Here is a 21,998-nt window from a genome sequence, read left to right as displayed (position 1 = left end):
CACTTGGCTATGCATGGTGCAGGGTGAGGTGGAGATGAGGTTGTTAAAGTACAAGGGGAGGGATTTTGTAAAATACTAGGAGGCCAAGGAAAACATTTAAAATCTCAGAAATGAATGTGAGGATTACACAACTTAGTGTCCATAAAGTAGCAGGTGCCCCTAAACAAATCATCTCTAACTTCTTCTCAGAAAGTTAAAAACTTTGGAGAGTATTCACAGGCAAGATACTGAACCTTGGGGAAAAAAAACCCTGAGACAGTTTTTTTTCCCCACTTTTAACATAACAAAGAAACTTACAAGAAAACTGAATAAAAATGCAGACAGCCTTGATTTTAGATTAGAAATACTTTATTTCGGTACACACATTCATAAAGATATTCTTAATCTATCCATGCTTTGTGGTGTTTTTAGAGCTATAGCATCTCTAACAAACACTTAAGATAACATTAAGTAGTGATGAAACACACACTGCCTTCATGTCTGTCTCATGTTGGCTCAGTAGTATGTCTCCTTCTCCAACCAGCCTAAAAACCAAAGGAGACACGATTAGGGACATCATTTTTGTGAAATTTCACCTCACATTTTTTTTAATTCTTTATGTTGTCCAAATGACAAAGATTTTTGATATAACTCTGTTGATTATGCATTTGTAATTAAATATGTAAAAGGCTTTAACATGGACAGTTTCACACAGCTGTATCAGAGCCAGCCCTGCATACAGGTTCTACTTAGATTCAAGCATCGTGACTGACTTTAACTAGTGGAGTTTAGAGTTTACTTTGATTTCTTAAGATATTCAACCATTTAAAACTTTTGGACTTTTAGTACCTTTTTCTTTGCTGATGCTTGTAGTCTCAAGGTTAGTTTAAATGTTAACCAATGTAAATACATTTGGTGGAAGGGCTAAAAGGATTGATATTTGATCATGATTTTTAGTTTTTAGTTTTAAACAAATTATTAATTAAAATTATTAATAATAATGGCATTGAAAACAGGATTTATATTAATATGTGTCTAAAAAAAGCTAATGGATTTTTATATATATGAGATGCTCTCTCTTAAATAGATGGGGCCAAATGGAACTTAATAACTTATTAACCTATTTCTAGTCAGAGAAATTCCAAAGAATTTATGTGCAAGTAATTTTTTTAAAAATGGGTGAAAAAAGAAAGGGCTTTCATGAAGGAAAAAAATATGGATAAAAATGTGTCCAAAGTGTTTGGTCATTCCTGAATAAAACTCTTACCTCCTGGGTGGTGTCTGAGGATATATTTTCTGATTTCATCATAAAAGAAGAGAAGGAAGCCGTGCGGTAATCCACAGAACCACCATAATGGCCTAAGGTTTGGATGGACAGACAGAGACTGAATTACAACTACTACACTGACATTATTTCTTTGACGCTGCTGAAGTGACTGAGGACATCAGGTGAGGAGTCCAAGGACAAAGGGAAACTTGAGTGCCAGAAGATTATGGGGGAGGTCTGGACTGGCATGAATGGTTTAAGGTAAACAAAGAGCAGTGAAGTCAAATGTAGCGTGGAGTTGGTCAATGAACTAAATCTAACAGGTCTGACTAACAGGTCACAGAACTGCACAGATGTCTGTCACCTTTAGACATTTTCTGATGACTGCAGTAGTGGGAGGTATCAGAGAAGGTGGTGAGAGTACAGGACTGTGGTGGACAACTTTTGTACTTGGCATAACCATCTGCTGTTTAATGTGGAAAAGACTAAGGAACTGGTTGATGATAGGAGGAGGACATGAACATCAGCGACCCCTACTTACATCCGTGGGGTCTGTGTGGAGGACTTAAAACACAAAAGGCTTCTATTAGGGAGGGGAAAGCTATCTTCTTTTTCAGAGAAAACATCTGCCAGAAGATGAGCAGGATGAATTATGAGTCTGTGTTGGCCAGAGCCATACTCTATGATGCGATGCAGGGGCAGCAGATAACAGACTCAACTGATCCTGTCGATGTTATGGTGAATGTTGAAAACGACAGGAATTGGCTTGGGAACGTGAATGCCCGTACATAAATGAAGATGGCAAAGGAAACAGCCACAAACACCACAGAGAAAAGGACAATTGTGCATTAGGAATTAGTCATTATAATTGCTGAATTTAAAAAAAAAATGCCTAGAAAGGGTATCTCTAAGCGTTCACACTATTGCCTAATGGAAAATCATAGTATTAGCTTATCTGCTTTACTCACTTCATAGGGTACATTTTCAGGGCAATGTCCATGCCTGGGCAGTATGACAGGAACACAGCAAGAGCCAGCTCCTCAAACATCCCAAAGATAAGGACATTGTTCCTGTACAAAAGAAAAATGTCAGTCAATATCAATAAAACTGAAACTATTTTTTTAATATTTGATTTGAGTGCTCTTTTTCTGTTCTGGAACTTGGTATATCCTTTGTTGTACTACATATATATTTAACATTGGCTCATTTTCTTTAATAAATAAAATATTAAGTTTCATGTATATCCATTCCAGCTTTTAGGTAAGCTTTCAGCCTGATTTGTGGAATAATACAATTTGAAATTGTTTGCGGAGCTTGTTCTTCAAATGGTTCGAGTTTTATACTTGTTCTAGGCTGTATGGATGCTGATGTCAGTCAGAAATGCTAAACAGAAGCCCCTGGTACTCCACCACCAGCCATATGTCCATTCAGTGACACACCAGCCAAGGAACAAGCTCTGGAAATGGACAACTCTGTTCTGAGACATATGAAGCTGGAAACACTGGCAACCATAGTCACTTGTCTTCCAGGGAGGGAAATTTAAATCTGCTGGCTAACTTAAATTCTGTAAAATTATAATTCACGTCGGCAGTAATGACACCCAGTTATGTCAATCAGAGGTCACTAAAATTAATATGAAGTCGATGTGCAACCACGCCAAAACAACGTTAGTAGTTTTCTCTGGTCCCCTCCTGAATTGGACCAGGAGTCACACGTTTAGCTGAATGTTCTTAAATTGCTGACTGTCTGAGTGGTGTCCAAAAAACCCAATGTGGGCTTTATAGATAACTGGGAAACTTTCTGAAAGAAACAAAGTCTTGTTAGGAGAGACAGCATCCATCCCACTTTGGATGGACCAGGTCTCATTTCTTAAAATCTGGCCAAATTTATTAAACATCCCAAAACGTGACTATCCAGAGTTTGGACCAGGAAGCAAAGTTGCGGTCTACACAGGCCAAGGGGAGAGTGTCGCAGCAATTTCCGGCTCATTAATCAACCAAAGAACCAGACAGATTTTTAATCATTTGAAAGCCTGATTCTTAACCGTGTCCACCCCAGCTGAAAAACTAAAAAAAAAGAAAAAAGAAAAACAGTCTTATTTGTTATCATCTATCGTCCACCTGGGCCTTATTCAGAGTTTCTGTCTGATTTCTCCGACTTTTTATCCAATTTAGTGCTCAGCTCAGATAAAATCATTATTGTGGGTGATTTTAACATCCATGTAGATGCTAGAAATGCCTCATCATGGTGTTTAATCTGTTAGACTCAACTGACTTATTTCAAAATGTAGAAGAACGCACCCACCACTTCAATTACACTGTAGATTTTGTTCTGACAAAGCGCACAGAAACTGAACATTTAACAGTGTGTCCTGAAAACCCTCTCTTGCCTGATCATTTCCTAATAATATTCAAATTTAGAATAATGGATTACACAGCGGTAGGGAGTAGATTTGATCACAGTAGATGTGAAATGGTATCTCAAAAATTTGGAAGATCATGATTTAGCCTGGAAAAGTAATCTGCTGCTTTATTTTTTAAAAAGCCCACCGTGAAGATAGAACATCTTAATAATCATCACTGACTGAAGAAAATAAGAACAACCATAGTTTTCCCTTCAACACTGTAGCCAGGCTGACAAAAAGACAGAGCTCTGTTGAACCAACCATTCTTTTAACATTAGGCAGCAATAACTTCATGAATTTCAGGAAAGCCAAAACTAGGGAGCTAGGAATACAATAAACAGAAAAGGAACACGAGGGCTGGCACGACAACAGGCAGAGAAAAAAACAGGGCTAAAATACACAGAGTAATAATGAGGGAATGAGACACAGGAGGGAAACAGAGCTGGGAGTAATCAAATACACACAAGACAGGGAGGAAGCAAAACTATTGTGGCCAACCTTTACATGGAGGAAGTGGGAAGGAAGGCTCTTGGCTCTTTTAAAGGGAGTGTACCCAGCCACTGGTACAGATATGTGGACGACACCTGGGTCAAAATCAAAACCCAAGAAGTGGAATCCTTCACTGCTCTTTTTAACGTTCACCAGGGAAGACACAAAGGATGACTGTTTGCCATTCCAGGACTGTGCCGCGCACATTGAAGGGAATGGAAAACAGAAGTTTACTGAAAGCCCACACACACAGACCAGAGCATCCTATTTGACTCCCATCACCCTCTGGAACACAAACCTGGAGTAATCAGGACCCTACACCACCAGGCAGAAAATCTTCCCTCTAAGCCTGAAGGAAAAAAGAGGGAATGCACACATGTAAAGGAAGCTCTGAAACATGTGGTAATCCTAATGGGGCTTTCATCAAGTCAGCAAAGATGCACAGAAAAGAAGGTCAGACACCAGCTAGGGAGGATCAGAAAGACAGACGTAACAACATTATCCTCCCCTATGTAGCCGGTGCATCAGAAAAACTCAGGAGAGTTTTCTCCAAGCACGACATCCCAGTTTACTTCAGACCCAGCAACACACTCAGACAGAAACTGGTTCATCCCAAAGACAAACTCCTAAACACAAACTTAGCGACATAGTGTGTGCCGAACAGTGTAGCGAGGAATGCCCAGACCTCTACATTGGAGAGACGAAACAGCCACTTCACAAGCGCATGGCACAACATAGAAAAGCCGCCTCCACAGGACAAGACTTGGCTGTCCATCAGGATCTAAAGGACAAAGGTCACTCTTTAGAGGATGCCAATGTCATATTTTGGACAGAGAAGACAGTTTGAAAGAGGAGTGAAAGAAACCATCTATGTCCGCTGTGAATGACCATCTTTGAACAGAGGCGGTGGTTTACACCAACTGTCTGCCATCTGTAATCCAGTTATGAGATCCCAGATGCCTTAACGTCCACTCACATCCTGGGCCTTTTGACCACAGGAAATTGCATGATAGGGTGGGACTAGGTTTCACAGTGGGCTCACCCTTGCCTGATTGTGACCCACACCCGTTTTCACACCTTGGCTCCTGTGATTAGGTAGAGGATCATTAGGGGGTCCATGTCCCTCTCGGTGGGTTACTCCCACAGAGCTTAAATCTAGGACTCGTCACCATTTGAGCCTAGAACTGATGAAGCTTCTCGGATGAGAGGTGAAACGTCTTCAAGCAACTTAAAGAAGTCCAGATGCTTTTCTTTCCAAGCTCCTTAGACCAAAACTGAACACAATGAGCACTAGAAGATGGACTTTCAAAATAAAACAGGAAGCATGAGACATTCACAAAGAAGCGGACTTGACCCTGAGACAGGGAGACATGACTGACTGAGGAGACACAGGAGATGCACAAACATAGAGACAATGGTACCTGACATGAAACGAAGAACACAGGGAAGGCGCAGAGTAAACACAGGCACAGAGACTATACACAAGCTATAATAAACACTGACACCCAAAACCACGAATAACTCTAAATCAAAGAATATTACTTAAACTTGAAATACAAACACTGGGTGAAGGTTACAAGTGATCTTCTTATCTCTGTGCTTGTCCTGCTAGACAAGAGAGTTTAATCCTGTTGACCATAACATTTTATTACAGCAATTAGAGCGTGCTGTAGGCATTAAATATGCTGTGCTTCCCTAAGGTCAGCGGGTCTCATACTTTTGACATAATTCCCCACGTGGCAGGAAGAAATATTTTCACGCCCCATCTAAACATCTAAACTAGCTGAGCCTTTATTTAGATAATAAACTAATTCACAATGAATCATTCAGTAATTAGTTTTAAACTGCTTTCATTTTAAACAACTATTTGTAACTTTTGTCAGTAGACTGCTTCATTAGTCTGCACCACTTCTTCAAAAAAGCAACAGGTTAAACAGAATGTGAATATAGAAAAATAAAGTTCAGTCTTATAAAAAAAAGAAATCCAGAAACTTGTGAACAGAGATAAAAACACGTTCAAAATAGAATGACTCCTGTCTCAGAGTGATGCTGAAAAACTTGTTCGTGGATTTACTACTTCCAGGCTGGACTACTGTAATTCATTATTATCAGGATGTCTGAAACTTTCAGTTGATCCAAAATGCAGCAGAAGAGTACCAACAGAGACTAGAAAGAGAGAGCATATTTCTTACATATTTTTTGTCTTCATTGGCTCCCTGTTAAATCCAGAATGAAATATTAAAACCTTTTCTTCAAATACAAGGTCTTGATCAATCAGTGCCCATCTTATCCTAAAGACCTTACACTACCATATCACGCCATTAAAACTCTTTGCTCTCACGCTGCGTGAGAGAGTATTTAAAAGTAGAACGGCAGACAGAGCCTTCAGCTTTCTGTCATGGTCCAGCAGCCCTCATCGCTCGACCTGCCCGTTGTGTCTGAGTGTGTGTTTTTGCTGCTACTCCCCTCACATCTCTCTCTCCCTGTTGTGTGTGCTTTTGTGTGGGACTTTTGCATCCCTGGAGGTTTTGGTGCTGAGTATTGTTCAGCGCTGAAGTGTTCACTCACTGGAGTCAGCCACACCTGCTGCTCATCTGTTGCTGCCATCTGCAGCTGATTACCGTCATCGGCAGCATCCCTACTTAACAGTGTATTGAACTCGTCAGTATGGCAGTGGATTGCTTAATGAAAACCTTGTTTGCTGGTGGATTGCCTAGCCATCACCAGTGTGTTTTGTCTTCACTATGAATCTGGAGCTGAGTTGTTTTCATGGGAGTGGAGCCAGTGTTTTGGAATTGGAGTTGCTGTTTCACGATTCCCACCATGGACACAAGCACTGTTTGGGATTTGGGAGAAATCGCCATGGGAACCACAGTGCTGGGACTTGCGCATTTTTTAACCCTGTAAATAAACTCACTGTCTTTTCTTGGAGGAATTCTGCATTTGGGTCTCATTACCTCAAACCTGATGCTTTCAGACCCCTCTTCCTTGGAACCAGCTCATGAAATAGGGCTAAGCTACCCATGATGCATTGTTATTTTTCATCTTTGGCTCTCTTCCACAGCATGTCTTTGTCCTTGCTTTCTCCCCTCAACCTAACTGGTATTTCCCCCCTGAGCCTGGTTCTGCAGGAGGTTTCTTCCTGTTAAAAGGGAGTTTTTCCTTCCCCCTCTTGCCAAGGTGCTTGCTTGTAGGGGGCCATATGATTTGGGTGTTTTTCTTTGTTTTATTGTAGGGTCTTTACCTTATGATATAAAGCGCCTTGATGCAAATGTTTTTGTGATTTGGTACTTAATACAATTGAATTGTAAAGTTCTATCACACCCATTGGAGCTCTTTCGGATCTTGATGTATACGTACTTCATTCCTTGCTGCAAAATAGAGTTCCTCCTTGTTTTACAGATGAGCAGATCGGCCACCTGGACAATCACAATACTGGAGAAGAAGGCTGTGTGGCAGGTGAACTCCAAGATCTTTCTGCTCTCATATGTCTGGTGTATAAAAAAAGAGATGAAAAGATTGGAATGTTTTTGATTTTGAGCACTGAAACTTCAGTGGACTGTAACGTAAAGTTTGATCATTTTCACAGTCCAAAGTACAGCTAGTAACACAAGTCAGACTGACCCACTCCTGCCCATAGCTGTCTTCTAGGTCATTTAGAAATCTGTTATCCCAGAAGATTCTAAGTCCCATGAGATCCAAGGGCAAAAATCCATTTTCAGCCAGGACGACAAAATATGTGAAGAAGCCAGCTGAGGCCTGTATCATGCCTACCATGAAGAAAACAACAGAAAACGTCAATGGATTCTTATCAGAGAAAGTTTGAACTTTTTATTTTACAACTGTGGCAGTTTCTTCATAAATAAACATGAACAAATATGACACGTCAATGTCATTCTATGCAAAGCCAAGGTAAATAGATATAATGGACAGAGAATTCAAAGATTATGACACAGAACCAAACCACAGAAGGAAATATTTGGGAATACTTTACAAATGTGATATTGAAATTGATCACAAAATGTTACTTTAAAAAAAACAACAATTATTGTTAATTGAATTTGGACCTATTAAGTTTCTTCAATCTTCATTCTTAAACATCTTCCTTTTTGAACATTTTTCAAATGAGAAACTTTTTACAAACTTTGTATTGTTACTTTTGCGACAATTGTGACCAGAGAATGGTACAAGAATGCACACACAAGAAGGCCCTGAGTAAATGTGGTTATCCCAACTGAATATTTCTCAAAGCTGGGAAGGCACCAAAGGAAAGCTCCAGCTGATCCAGGAGAGAAGGACAACCGCAGTCGAAGCCAAAACCCGTACTGATCCCATACGTGTCAGGAGTATCGGAACAGTTGAGACGCATTTTTTTCTAAACACTGTGTCTTTGCAGCTTTTAAACCCCAAAACACGCTGCGCCAAAAATTGGTCCACCCCAAGGATCAGGTCCCCTGACACAAACAGAGTAACATAGTGTACACTGTTAAGTGCCAAGAGGATAGCCAGGATTTACACATCGGGGAAACCAAACCACCTCTGATGAAGCGGATGGCACAAGAGTGAAGAGCTACCATCTTACAATGCTGTGATTGCAGCCATTACCCAACTCTCTGTGAATGGTACTCATGGCCATTGATCAGTGGTTGTTGATGAATAATCAATAATAATGACAATTTGCATATTAATGATCATGAAACTGACCTCACTGTCCAGTTTTCATTTAATGTTGCTAGTTTTATAAGTATGCAAATGTACCATTTTATAACGTTGGAGACTTCTTCCATCTCAGTCAGTTGAGACAGAAGAAGACACTTGGATGAGTGATGAAACATTTCTCCTACTGAAAACGGGACGTCCTGATTAACAGAATCAACTTTTGGGGATTTCTTTACCTGTATGATGGAGCATGCAAATAGGAACAGAATAATTAAAGGTTTAAAAGTATAAATAATGTGTTACCAATCTGTCCATAAGCCATACTGATGAGTCTCTCGTTCACCAGCCTGTCTGATGCATTTCTGGGCTGTCTCTTCATGATGTCACTCTCAGCTTGTTCATAAGCCAAAGAAATTGCAGGGACCTGTGACACCACAAGTAAACAAAATCAACCCATAACTGCATTAGCTACCATTTGAACCTCTACATAGAGCAGGATGAAGAGCCAAACAGCTCACCAAATCAGTTCCCAGATCAATACAGAGGATGGTGACGGTTCCCAGGGGCAGAGGGATGTTGGCGATCACAAAGAGGAGGAAGGGTGACATCTCAGGGATTTTACTGGTCAGAGTGTAGGCGATGGACTTCTTCAAGTTGTCAAAGATCAGACGGCCTGAACAAAGTAATTTAGTAGATTCAGTGATGTTTTGTATTTTGTATTTCCAGATTTCTGCAGGTGTAGGTCTTGATATAGGTCTTACCTTCTTCCACTCCAGTTAAAATGGAGGCAAAGTTATCGTCCAGCAGTATCATGTCAGCAGCCTGTTTAGAGACATCAGATCCAGCGATGCCCATGGCGACACCGATGTCAGCTTTCTTCAGAGCTGGAGAGTCGTTCACACCATCACCTGTCACGGCCACAATGGCTCCCTGTACAAGGAATAAAGTGTTTTTTACAAGTCACAAATAAAACACTTGTCAAACTGTGTCTGTGAGAATCCCCCCGATGCTCACCTGTCTCTGGCATCCTTCCACAATGATCAGTTTCTGTTGAGGGGAGGTCCTGGCAAATACAATTTCAGTGTGGTTCCTCAACACATCGTCAATCTCCTCTAGGGTCATGTCTTTAAGCTCCCCACCATGGATGACACAGGCCTTAGCATCCCTGTAGATTAGATTACAACAGTGTAAGTATAACAGCAGTTGTTATCCAACGTCCTGTGTCTGAGCACAGGGCATGATGAAGACAAGATGAAAACATTGGTATAGAACAAAGACTGAATTAACCCTGGCAAAAAAAGAAAAAAAAGATGGTATGTTAAGCAAAAAGCAACATTAGAAAATATTCGACTTCAGAAAATGTTGGATTCCCGCTGCATATGAATCACATTTCCCCCCACACAACAGAAGTTTTATTACACTTGTATTATAAAGAATTAAAGTTTCAGAGAAAATACAGTATTTTCACATAAAAGGCATTTTTGCTTTACAGATTACATGACCTCTGTTTATGAACAGCGGCTACTTATCCTCAAAGTTAGCTAAATAAATCTTGATAAGAGAACTAACCTAGGGTTGACCTCTGAAACTGGAACATTCAAACGGGCAGCAATGTCTTCAACAGTCTCATTGCCTTCTGAGATGATACCCACACCTCTAGCAATAGCCTTGGCTGTAATTGGATGGTCACCTGTGATCATGATGACCTGCAAGGATTGAGGAGATAAAATGTTTAAAGTTTATGTGCAGAATTTGTTTTATAAACTATATCCAAAAAAATCAAAATTTGAGATGTTCTTTCAAACAGTTATCATACCTTGATTCCAGCACTCCTGCATTTACCAACAGCATCGGGCACAGCAGCACGAGGAGGGTCAATCATGGCCATGAGGCCAGTAAAGCACAGGTTCTCAGTGGGGAAGTTCACATCATCAGTGTCAAAAGCAAAGCCTTCTTTGAACTGGTCATCAGGCAAGTGATAGTGGCAGAAACCTATAAGGCACAAATAAAATGCGATTGAGATTCAATTGTCTGTTCAGAATCAATCAGAATCTGTATCTGTTATGGTCTGGGAGGAAAGCTGCCTCATTTCTCTCTGTACTGTACTCAACATGGTTGAAATGAAAATAAACTGTACCCAAAACTCTCTCTCCAAGACCTCCCAACTCAAGATAGGCGCTATTGAAGGCATCTTTTAGTTCGTCGTCCAGAGGCTGCTCTTTGCCGTCAAGCATGATGGTGGCGCAGCGATCCAAAATCCTCTCTGGAGCTCCTTTCATCACCAGCAGATGCTTGGTTTCTCTGGGGGTTGTGTTCTTATGAATAGAGAGCTGTGGGACAGCAGAAAGGTTGGATTTAAATGCAGGTCTTATCTATACTATCAGTGGTTTATGTAATGCAAAATGACTATGTTGAGGGCTGTGATCAGCTGTGAGACGGGCGCTGCTCTTGTGGTGACCTGCAGCAGGTGTTTATTGGCATTTATTGGCATTTTCTTTCTCTTTTTGTTTTTAACTTTGTTTTAACTCTGTTCTTAACCGTGGTTTTAACTTTTTGCCGACATGGAGATCTTCTACACCTTAGTTTTATTGTTGTTGGCGATATTCACCTGGAGTCATTCACTCTCACTGACAATCACTTATACACGCGAGGAACTACTTGGATTACGGTGGTCCTGTTTGTCTATGTACGACTCTTCTAATGCTCGGACAGATGTGCTTCTTGGTGAGGATTTATTTCCCCGGTCAAAGACTAATTTTGGAAAGCCCCGCCGCTTGAGAAAACGCGGAAAGAAAGGCGGCGTGCGTCAGCGTGTAAGAAAACTTCGGAGGAAGAATCGTGTTCCTCTGCCTTCTATGATTCTGGCCAATGTCCAATCTCTTAGGAACAAAATGGATGAATTACAAGGGAATGTGCTTCATCTACGGGAATACAGGGAGGCTTGTCTGATGGCGCTTACCGAGACATGGCTGACCGATATGGACAGTGACACTTCACTGCGAATCAGCGGCTTTGGGACCCCTGTCAGATTGGATCGGAACTGTGGAGTAACACGCAAATCTCACGGAGGAGGGGTTTGTTTATATATCAACCAGGGCTGGTGTAATAATTTTACTGTGCGGGAGCGGTTGTGTCTTCCTGACATCGAGCTCCTTTCAGTATCTGTCAGGCCTTTTTACTTACCGAGGGAGTTCCCTCAAATTTTTGTCACTGTTGTTTACATTCATCCTAAGGCTGACGTTAAAGTTGCTGCTGATGCCATTTTTAAAGTGGTACACAATCTGCAGACTCTCTCACCGGATGCTCCTAATTTTATTCTCGGTGATTTTAACAATTGTAACCTTAAGAAATCACTGAACAATTTCTTTCAATATGTCACTTGTCCTACAAGGCATAACAAAACGCTGGATTTGTGTTATGGACCAATTAAGGGGGCATACAAGTCTGTGGCCGGACCTGCGCTAGGTTCTTCGGATCACAATGTTATTCACCTCCTCCCTGCTTACAGATCTGTGATTAGGAGGGAGAAGGCCTGTGTGAAGTGGACTAATGTCTGGACAAAAGACAGTTGTGTTGCCCTTCAGGGGTGTTTTGATTGCAAGAGAGCACTTCTGATTTGGATGAACTCACTGATGTGGTGTGTAGCTACATCTCTTTTTGCAAAGACTCTGTGGTTCCAGTCAGAGAATTTAAGACTTTCCCTAATAACAAACCGTGGCTCTCTAAAGATATTAAGGATCTGATTCTTAAAAGGAAAATTGCTTTTAACGAGGGAGACGTTCCCACTGTGAGAATATTGAGGAAGGAGGTGAGGGCTGCAATAAAGATCGCCAAGATGAGGTATAGAAATAAGATTGAGGCAGAACTCAGCAGTAACAACCTCAAAAGAGCTTGGCTTGGTATGAAAACAATGGCAGGGCTACAGACGAAAGGTAAAAGCAGCATTACCTTAGAGGGGTTTACCTCTGACAAACATCTGGCAGACAGTCTTAACAGTTTTTACCTTCGTTTTGAGAACTATGATTGTTCTAGGCAGACCAGCACACTGAGGGAAAAGACCATCACTCCCCCATCTATTTGTATTGATGAGACAGGGGTAGCTAATCTTTTTAGACATACCAAAAGCAAGAGTCCTGGACCTGACAACATCTGTGGACAGGTACTGAGAACTTGTGCTGATCAGCTGAGTGGGATTTTTCACTATATCTTCTCACTTTCTTTAGAGCTACAGTCTGTACCTAAAATTTGGAAACATGCAATCATTGTTCCTGTTGCTAAGGGCAGTTCTCCTAAGGCACTGAATGATTTTAGGCCTGTGGCTCTGACTTCTTTAGTGATGAAGACATTTGAGAAGATAATTAAGAAGGAGATTTTAATGCATGTTGAACACCATCTTGACCCCTTCCAGTTTGCCTATAGAGCAGGGAGAGGTGTGGAGGATGCTGCTGTCACACTCCTGCATCTCTTGTATAAGCATCTTGAGGCCCCCCACACCCATGCAAGATTATTATTTGCTGACTTTTCATCTGCATTTAATACAATTCAACCCCTCTTACTTGCTGACAGGCTTTACAATCATTTCAAGCTTGACACTAGTCTGGTCAGCTGGGTGACAGACTTTCTGACTAATAGGTCACAATGTGTGAGGGTAAATCATGTCTTTTCTGATGTGCTCTCCTCCTCTACTGGATCACCCCAGGGTTGTTGCCTCTCCCCTTCTGTTCATTCTGTACACAAATGAGTGTCGCAGCAATTTCACAAACAGACACATCCTGAAGTTTGCTGACGACACAGTGATCGTCAGTCTTCTAGTGGGGGACGAGTCAGGCCATGGACAGGTTGTAGATGATTTTGTGAATTGGTGTGATGAGTCCTTCCTTTCACTTAACGTGTCAAAAACTAAAGACATGATTATTGATTTTAGGAAGTCCTCTTATAGCTCATCACCCACTATCATTAAAACTGCCGATATTGGGATCGTTGAGAGTTATAAATATCTAGGTGTGGTACTTGACCATAAACTGTGTTTTGAATCTCATGCTGATGCCACTACTAAAAAAGTTCAACAAAGACTGTTCTTTTTAAGGAAAATGAGATCTTTTAACATCTCATCTGAGATGTTGTCCTTGTTTTATAGAAGTTTTATCGAATCTGTGATGTCTTTTTGTATCGCTGCCTGGTTTGGTAACCTGACGGTGAAGAATAAGAATCGGTTGGGACTTCTGGTAAAAACTGCTAGCAAAATTTCAGGGCGCTGGCAAGATGGACTTTTGGCCATTTACAATAGAAATGTGCTTAGAAAGGCTCATTCTATTATTAATTGTGTGAACCATCCACTTCACAGTGAGTTTGAGTTGTTGCCTTCCGGCCGCCGTTTTAGAGTACCTCTGAGGAGGACTAAAAGACTCCAGGTCTCTTTTATCCCTACTGTGTCTTGTCTCCTTAATGGCAAATAATTGTCCTTGAATTTTCTATCATTATTATTGTTATTTTTGTTTTATAGTATTGTTCTGTTTGTTCTTATCCTCCTGCTGCTAAACTAATTTCCCCTTGTGGGACAATAAAGAAATTGAATTGAATTGAATTGAATTGTTCTACACTCTTGTGCCCATAACTGTTTATCAAAGATGGGCACAGCTTCCAGGTCTCAGGTGGACTCTTAGGTGGAGTCACACATATAAACTAACATACAATCTTTATATACAATATCATTTTAAATTTTAATACATTGTGTGGATTGTTTACCTGGTATTTGTTTGTGGAATTAAAGGGAATCTCAGCAATTTTGGGGTATTTTTCTCTCATTTCACTAACAGATCCACAGCACAGCTCGATACACTTCAGCAAAGCAGCTTCTGAGGCATCACCAGCAATATTTCTCTGCGGGTTTTAGCAAAACAAGAAACAGATTATATCGATCATGGATCAAGTCCCTTTTTTAATAACAATATATTGCAAATAAAAATGAATGAGCAATAAATAACAATATAATGGCTCGAATATTTGTTGGTTAATAAACAAATAAATTTACAACATTGACAAAAAGAAACCTGTAACCACACATATTATACAAATACTATTTGCAATAAATTACCCACCCTGTCACATTTAGTGGACTCACAGTGCAAGAAATACATATGTCATATATGGTAGATCCAACAATCTCACTGGCCACCTCTTGCTATGGCTCAAGCTGTATATTTAAAACAGTTGCATATGCTATGCTATAGATTCTGCAAAGATTTACTGCAGATGTGTAATTTATGCATTAGAATTTGATAATTAGAGGAGTTTTAAAGATGAAAGTTTCTCACCTTCAGAATGGGAACATCGTTTTGGCCAGCCAGGAAGACGGCACGGTTGCAGAGTCCGGCGATTCTAGACAGAGCAGTCCAGGTGGGGGAGCTCTTTTGAAAAGCGACACCGCTCTGGTTCTCAGTGGTGTCGGCCTCATGGATCTGGTTGTCAAACCACATGTGAGCCACGGTCATTCTGTTCTGGGTCAGGGTGCCGGTCTTGTCAGAGCAAATGGTGGAGGTGGAGCCCAGAGTCTCGACAGCCTCTAGGTTCTTCACCAGGCAGTTCTTCTTGGCCATACGCTTAGCAGTCAGAGTCAGACACACCTACAGACAAAACGTAAGTTTTCAAAACTGTAAACTATGACAACAATAAATTGAAAGGTATTTAAAGAGAGTGTCATTAGACACCAAAACTCACAGTGACAGTAGCCAAGAGACCTTCTGGGACATTGGCAACAATGATACCAATGAGGAAGATAACACCATCTAGCCAGCTGTATCCGAGGATGACGGAGAGGATGAAGAAAGTAAGACCCAGGAAGACGGCCACTCCAGTGATGATGTGGATAAAATGCTCGATCTCAATGGCAATGGGAGTTTTTCCAGCTTCAAGACTGGAAGTAAGGGTGGCGATACGGCCCATGATAGTATTATCTCCAGTGTTGATGACGATTCCTCTGGCTGTGCCTGAACGGACAATTGAAATCCATTGATAATGGAACATGCTTGTGGGCAATATAATAAATATTATACATAAATTTCTCTATCAACCACAAGCTGTTCATACTCTACCTTCAACACAGTTAGTGGAGAAGAAAGCAATGTTCCTGGTTTCCAGTGGGTTTTCATGGGAGAAATCTGGAGAACGAGTCTGGGGCTCTGATTCACCCGTCAGGGAGGAGTTGTCCACCTGAGAGATAACAAACAAAATCAAACGAAGATCAGTGAGGGGATCAGTGACATGAAAACACAGAATTAAATATTTTTGTAAAAAATAATAATAATAAACTTAAGAAACAAATGGGAACAGTTTATGATATGATCAAAGAAAAGCTACTTAGAATGAAGACCACCACATCCAATCAACATAGCTAGTAACTTCTCAGATTTACTAGTGGGATACATAAAAATGTTGAACAGTTGAGCAATCAGCTTGCATGCACAAGATTAGCTAATCTAAATGGACTGAGGGCTGAGCTTGACTCTGTCGCCGGCCATAACTAAACTATGTCTAAAACTAACTAAACATCACAGCATGTCTTCTTCTCATTTAAATAAATAAATAAATAATAGTAGATATCAAACACATGCTCTACAAAAATGTTTGCTGGCATAAAGAGTATTTGAGATACAGACCTTGCAGCCGTGAGCAGAGATGATTCTCAGATCAGCAGGGATCCGGTCTCCTCCTTTCACCTCCACTAAATCTCCAAGCACCACCTCCTCAGTGTTGATGCTTTTCTTCTCTCCGTCACGGATAACCAGGGCTTGCTATGAAATCAAAGATTTTAGGAATTTTTGATTAACTCAGTTTGATTTTAATCCCAGCGGCAAAGTTTCAGATGATAAAATGTATCATCAGTGCAGAACTTTTCCCTTAAGACTGTGCAAAAAATACTGCAGTTTCTTAATTCATATAAGCTGTAAATATGTTGAATTTACATTAGTTTTCCTTTCAGTGTCTCACCTGTGGGACCATGTTCTTAAAGGAATCCATAATCCTGGAGCTCTTGGCCTCTTGGTAGTAGGAGAAGCAAGCCGTGATCATGACCACAGCAGAAAGCACAACCCCTAGGTACAACTACATAAAGATAGAAGAGAGAGTTAGGTGGTACAGCAAACAGTGGTACAGATTGTTTATCTTCATGCATGCTCAATCATCCAGTGAAGGTAGTCCCAAAAAGTTGATTCTTTTCAACTGAAAAGGTTGCATCCAGATGAACAGGATCAACTTTTTGGGATGCACATTATTTAGTAGATAACAATTCAGATGAAGACTTGCTTACATTATCATTTCCAGGGTTCTCCTCTGAGGCAACCTGGATAGCGTAAGCCAAGAAGCAGAGGAATGCACCAATCCACAGCAGCATGCAGAAACCACCAAACAGCTGGAAACCAGAGGAAAAACATTCAGGCTTTGCTTGTTGTACTCACTTTTTTGCATTTCTAATATCTGAATTCAAACACAGATTTGTGGTTTGACTCTCACCTGTTTGCAGAACTTGACCCACTCGGGTGTTGTGGGAGGAGGTGTGAGGGCGTTGGGGCCATCTCGGGCCAGGATCTCTTTTGCTTTGGATGAAGAAAGACCCTAAAAACAGTGTCTCGGTTACTCCAAGCTCAAAAGACCTGTCTGTACAAGTGGAGTACACTACAATTCTTTCTTTACAGGTCCTATGACCCTTTTAATTGTGTGTTTTGTGGGTCGTTGAGGAGTGTTTTTATTTTATTTATTTTTGTCATGTCCATCTAATGTCAGAAAAAGAAGTCAGACTTGATTTTTTCGCAATAGTTTCACAGTGTTTCTTGGATAATACACCTCCAATAATGGCATTACTTCACAAATAGCCTAGTAAGTTGACAAAGCATTGAATGTAAGAAAAATACACCGACTGCCAAATCTTCCCTCCCCTCTCTCCTTATCACACATTTGGAGTGCTCACCCTTGTCAGGTCAGTTCCATATTTTCTGTGAAGTTCATCAAAGCTTAATTTGTGGTCATCCTAAGGTGAAACAAAGACAGAAAGAGACAGAGAGATGCATTTTTAAAAACAAGTCAAAATCCCAGTGATTGTGAAGCTGCAGCTATAATCTCCTTTGAGAAAAATCTTTTGTAAACTTCCCCGTGTCCTCCAGAGGGACACAGAGAGCATAAAAAAGACTAAAAACTGAGCATTGTGGCTACGTTTTGGTCCATGGAGGAAATTTAAGATTAGCTAAAGCAAACAGTCAAGTAAGACTAGAATCTGTCTGTGAATGGAAACAATGTTGCTGCTCACAAACTTGTAGCTGAACTTTAATCAACATAAATTCTAATGAAAGAAATTAACATTGATTTCATGACGTTGATCATGCACATTTGTAATTAGCCCTAAAAAATTATTTCAGCAATTTCATTAGTGTCAAAGAACAACTTATTGTAGTCTTAATACAGAATACAAGACACAACAGGAACAATATTCTCTATCTGCATTTTGACTTGATGCAGCATGTCATATCTTATATATAAAAAAACATATATATATACATACATATATATCTGACCAAAGTACCTCAAGGCTGTATGGTGACCCTTTGCTAAATTCTGTGTACACAACTTTGAAACCATCCGTACCTCCAACACTATTGTTACAATTGCAGATGACATGACTGCCATCTGACTTTTAACTGTAAGCAACAAAAACACATACAGGCAGGATGTTCACAATCTGACATCATGGCATGTGAGCAACATCTTGTCTCGAACTTCATGCCAGGTGGTCAGCATCACAAGGCACCTTTATTGTGATGACAACACCTCAGCAGTCGTGGGTAAAGCAACTTTTCTCTATATTTCTAAAGGAGATTAAGATAATATTGTTGATGCACTTGCACTGTTGTTTAAGGAAGTTGGTCCAGTACTTATGTCATTATATGTGAAATTAGTATAAATGTAATTTTGGTATGCTTGTAAAATTACAATAAAGGTCTTTAACCTACAAGTTCACTTTGACTTTAAAAAATTAAAGTTTCAATCGTCTGCTGCTCTGAGTAGGTTGAATACAAAATGATGCATTTCATTAATATTTACTTGTTCAATGAGAAGTCTTCAGCTTGGATGAAGTGTGATCAGTCACATTTATAAGCAGTTTTTACAGTGACATGAGAAAATGGGTGTGGTTGCATGGTTCACCCAATAAGCCATTTTCCTTACCAAATGTGCTATAGATAATGTGAACATGCCATACACTACTGTTGCTACTATTGCAGCTCGAGAACACTTCTCCACTGATTTTGATGTTCCTACTCAAAAAAACCCACATTTTCATCATGTGTATATGGAACTGAGATGTCCTGTAGCACATCTTTGAGCTCAAGTTAAGATATAGGACAGTGATCATTAATATGCAACCAAGACGTGGCTTTAATCACCTAATAACAATCTGCTGGGTGGCATTGTGCAGGAGGGTCATTGGCTGGATTCAAGAAACTAGAACATCAATCATGTATGTACGCCAATCATTCATCACAATCCTTGTCAAGCTTGTCAATGTCAAGGTCATACAATCTTAACCTTGAGCATTATCTGGGTTAAGAACCACTATATTACTGTGTGTAAGTTTAAGTCAGTTCTGACTAATACTGGAGGAGGAATATTATTCTCGTGAACAGAACAGATGGATGGCAGAGAGCTTCCCATGGACTAAGCTCACCGGGCCTTCTGATGGACGAGCTTCAAATTATTCTCAAAATTATTTAACAGAATATCATCTTCTGTCAAAATAGCATCTTTTCTAAAGTTGTTTTAGAAGCATACAAGAATCACCAGCAAAATATTTTAATCCTCTATTTGCTTTCTATTTGGTTACGAACTGACCTGGCCAAGGTCACTATCCCTCAAAACCCTGCAGGCACCATGTTATTGTTATGAAATAATTTGTCATCCCTTTGTTTGCCTTGTGATGCTTCCCCAGTGATGCAATTTCATCAGTGACCTTGAGAAGCGACCAAGACACCGGTTCAGAGCAAGAAAAGGCTGACAGCGGTGAAAACTAGCTGTTCTGCTGGTTGTCGGATATATCTACATGTGAATTCAAACCCACCTAAAACTTTATTAAAGTGATTTTATAAATATGGACAGTTGAATGATATAGGTTTACTGTATGTGGATACAAGATTAGATATCATTTAATAAAATAAAAAATAATATATAAATACAACCAGCTCCTTCACTCAGCATTTAAACCTTCTTTAGATAGCAAAACTTAAAAGTTCATTTATAACTGCCAACATCTTAACAACTTAACATGGGATGGTACACAACAATGTTTATGAAGTACAGCTTGGGCAGCCAGAGCTCATGCTCTAGCTGTAACATGGACTGATTAACGTTGTCCTTAAGTCCATTTCATGAAAGTCATTCCATTCAATGCCTCTTTCTTTCTTAATTAAGATGAATATTTGCACGTTACAAACTCTTTATAGCGTTTGCAGAAGTTGTGTTTGTGTGCTTGAGTGTTACCTGACAGATAATCACAGAGTGGCTGCACAAAAGAGGAGTACTCACCAGATCAACTTCTTTTTTCAGGTCCTCCGTATCCTTGGATTTGTGACCCTTCTTGGTTGTTTTGTCGTCATTTTCTGAGGTGTTCGCCAGTTTGTAGTCATCATTCATTCGCTGGAATGAACAAAGTGGGACAAAATGAAGTTCTAAATAACATTCAAAACATGTGAGAAGATTTCCCTGAAGCGTCGTCTTCTATTTGTTCAGAAAGCTGCAGAAAACCACCTTAATTAATTATTATTTGTAATTATTGGTAATAATTAATAGATAATATATTGTTGATTGGCATGCTGTTAATCATTAGAACAATGAATTCAAATTCGCATACATAATTTTAAAATAAGGTTTCAGATAGTTTTTAAAGCTGGAAGGTTTTGACATAAGAATGTGATATTAAGGTCCAATGAAAATATAAAAGCTTAACTGAAAGCTCATAACCAAAAACTGAAATGAATTTAAAGCTAAAAAAATGTAAAAAAAAAATTTAAATTAAATTAAAGAGCCCAGACTTAGTCCAAATGAAGTCTAAACTCCAGGTTAAAAAATGTGACAACACTTACTTTCGATCCCATGGTCGCAGTGCAGTCTCTATCCTTCAGTCTGCCCAGAGCAGAGACTATTGGTTACTCATTTTAGCCTACCTTTATACCTGGATAGGAGGAGCTTAGGGGAATGGTGGTTAGAGGACAAGGGATGAGCACAGTTGGGGAGGTCAGTGGTATAGGGAGGCAAGCTTCCATGATCTAAATGAACTCCTCCCACACCTGAGTTTTTGGTTCAGCCACTATCACTCATGCTTGTCAAGTACTAGGTAGGTCTTCCGCTTGATGGCTTTGTTCACCTCTAGTATCCACTATTTTGTCTGAGGGATCCCACCACTACAGTCTCAGGAAGAGAGGTGCAAAATATAGACCATTAAGACTCAGTAGCCCTCCTTCTCTCTCAGAATGCATCCTCACTATACATTTCAGCACATCAAGCCTGAATGTTGTTTGATTTTCACTTCATGAGTAGAGTGGATAGGCTCCATCCCCACTCTGAAAGTGGATGGATGGAGGGATTGAAGGATGGATGGTCTTATCAGGTCTCATCTAGTAATAAAATGCATGATCTGACTAGAGACATTTCAAATTTCTGTATTCTTGTACAAATCCACAATACAAAAAGACTTGCTGGTTCAGCCAGAATTTCATCACAGATCGATGGTGCAACCAAAGGAAATTTGTAACCCTGATGACCCTTATGAAACCAACCCGTGATCTTCCTGCTTAGGAAGAAATGACTGTCCTTGATAGCTGGCTGGGACACTATGAGTTGTTGGATATGTTTGTTGTAAATTCATGACTGTATGCAATCACTGGATTTTGCAAGATGAGGAAGGAAATAGTAAAACGGAGGAGGGGGGGGGTGAAACATGAAAAATCTCCAGTAGTATTATTAAAGAAGTGTATAAAGGCCAGTGAAAGGGTTGTTATTAACTCACTGGACCTAGATGACAGACTATTTGACTGTATAAAAATGCATACATAACTGCAGCATTAATTCCTTTCTCTTGTGATTCTGGAAATTTCTTAAAAATCAACACATCTGTCTGTGGAAGATGTTACAGAGATTAGAAACCTTGCTGAGATCATAGAC

General features: G+C 40.0%; 1 protein-coding gene across 1 annotated transcript; it reads right to left on the bottom strand.

The window, feature by feature from the left end:
- Nucleotides 1-330: 330 nt before the first annotated feature.
- On the bottom strand, nt 331-21,106 carry LOC113016078 (sodium/potassium-transporting ATPase subunit alpha-1-like). The gene is made up of 23 exons (XM_026158606.2): nt 20,921-21,106; nt 20,364-20,474; nt 17,761-17,820; nt 17,307-17,408; nt 17,104-17,205; nt 16,785-16,898; nt 16,454-16,588; nt 15,890-16,007; nt 15,516-15,784; nt 15,113-15,421; nt 14,544-14,678; nt 10,936-11,128; nt 10,615-10,790; nt 10,368-10,504; nt 9,813-9,963; nt 9,560-9,728; nt 9,317-9,471; nt 9,102-9,222; nt 7,764-7,909; nt 7,500-7,630; nt 2,215-2,316; nt 1,247-1,338; nt 331-524 (listed from the first exon to the last, which is right to left on the bottom strand). The coding sequence occupies exons 1-23, from the start codon at nt 20,930-20,932 to the stop codon at nt 496-498; spliced, it is 3,069 nt and encodes a 1,022-aa protein (XP_026014391.1). The 5' UTR covers nt 20,933-21,106; the 3' UTR covers nt 331-495.
- Nucleotides 21,107-21,998: the final 892 nt, after the last annotated feature.

This window comes from Astatotilapia calliptera, chromosome 23 (genome assembly GCF_964374335.1).
Source record: "Astatotilapia calliptera chromosome 23, fAstCal68.1, whole genome shotgun sequence".
NCBI classification, from domain to species: domain Eukaryota; kingdom Metazoa; phylum Chordata; class Actinopteri; order Cichliformes; family Cichlidae; genus Astatotilapia; species Astatotilapia calliptera.
The sequence above is the reverse complement of the archived record's forward strand: the minus strand, read 5'-3'. Positions and strand labels throughout refer to the sequence as shown.

What these genes read in the sequence shown, in the direction of transcription:
- LOC113016078 (XM_026158606.2), bottom strand. An exon ending in GGGTCAAGTTCTGCAAACAG is followed by an intron (nt 17,206 to 17,306) that starts GTGAGAGTCAAA and finishes TCTGGTTTCCAG; the next exon opens with CTGTTTGGTGGTTTCTGCAT. An exon ending in TGGAAGGATGCCAGAGACAG is followed by an intron (nt 9,729 to 9,812) that starts GTGAGCATCGGG and finishes TTCCTTGTACAG; the next exon opens with GGAGCCATTGTGGCCGTGAC.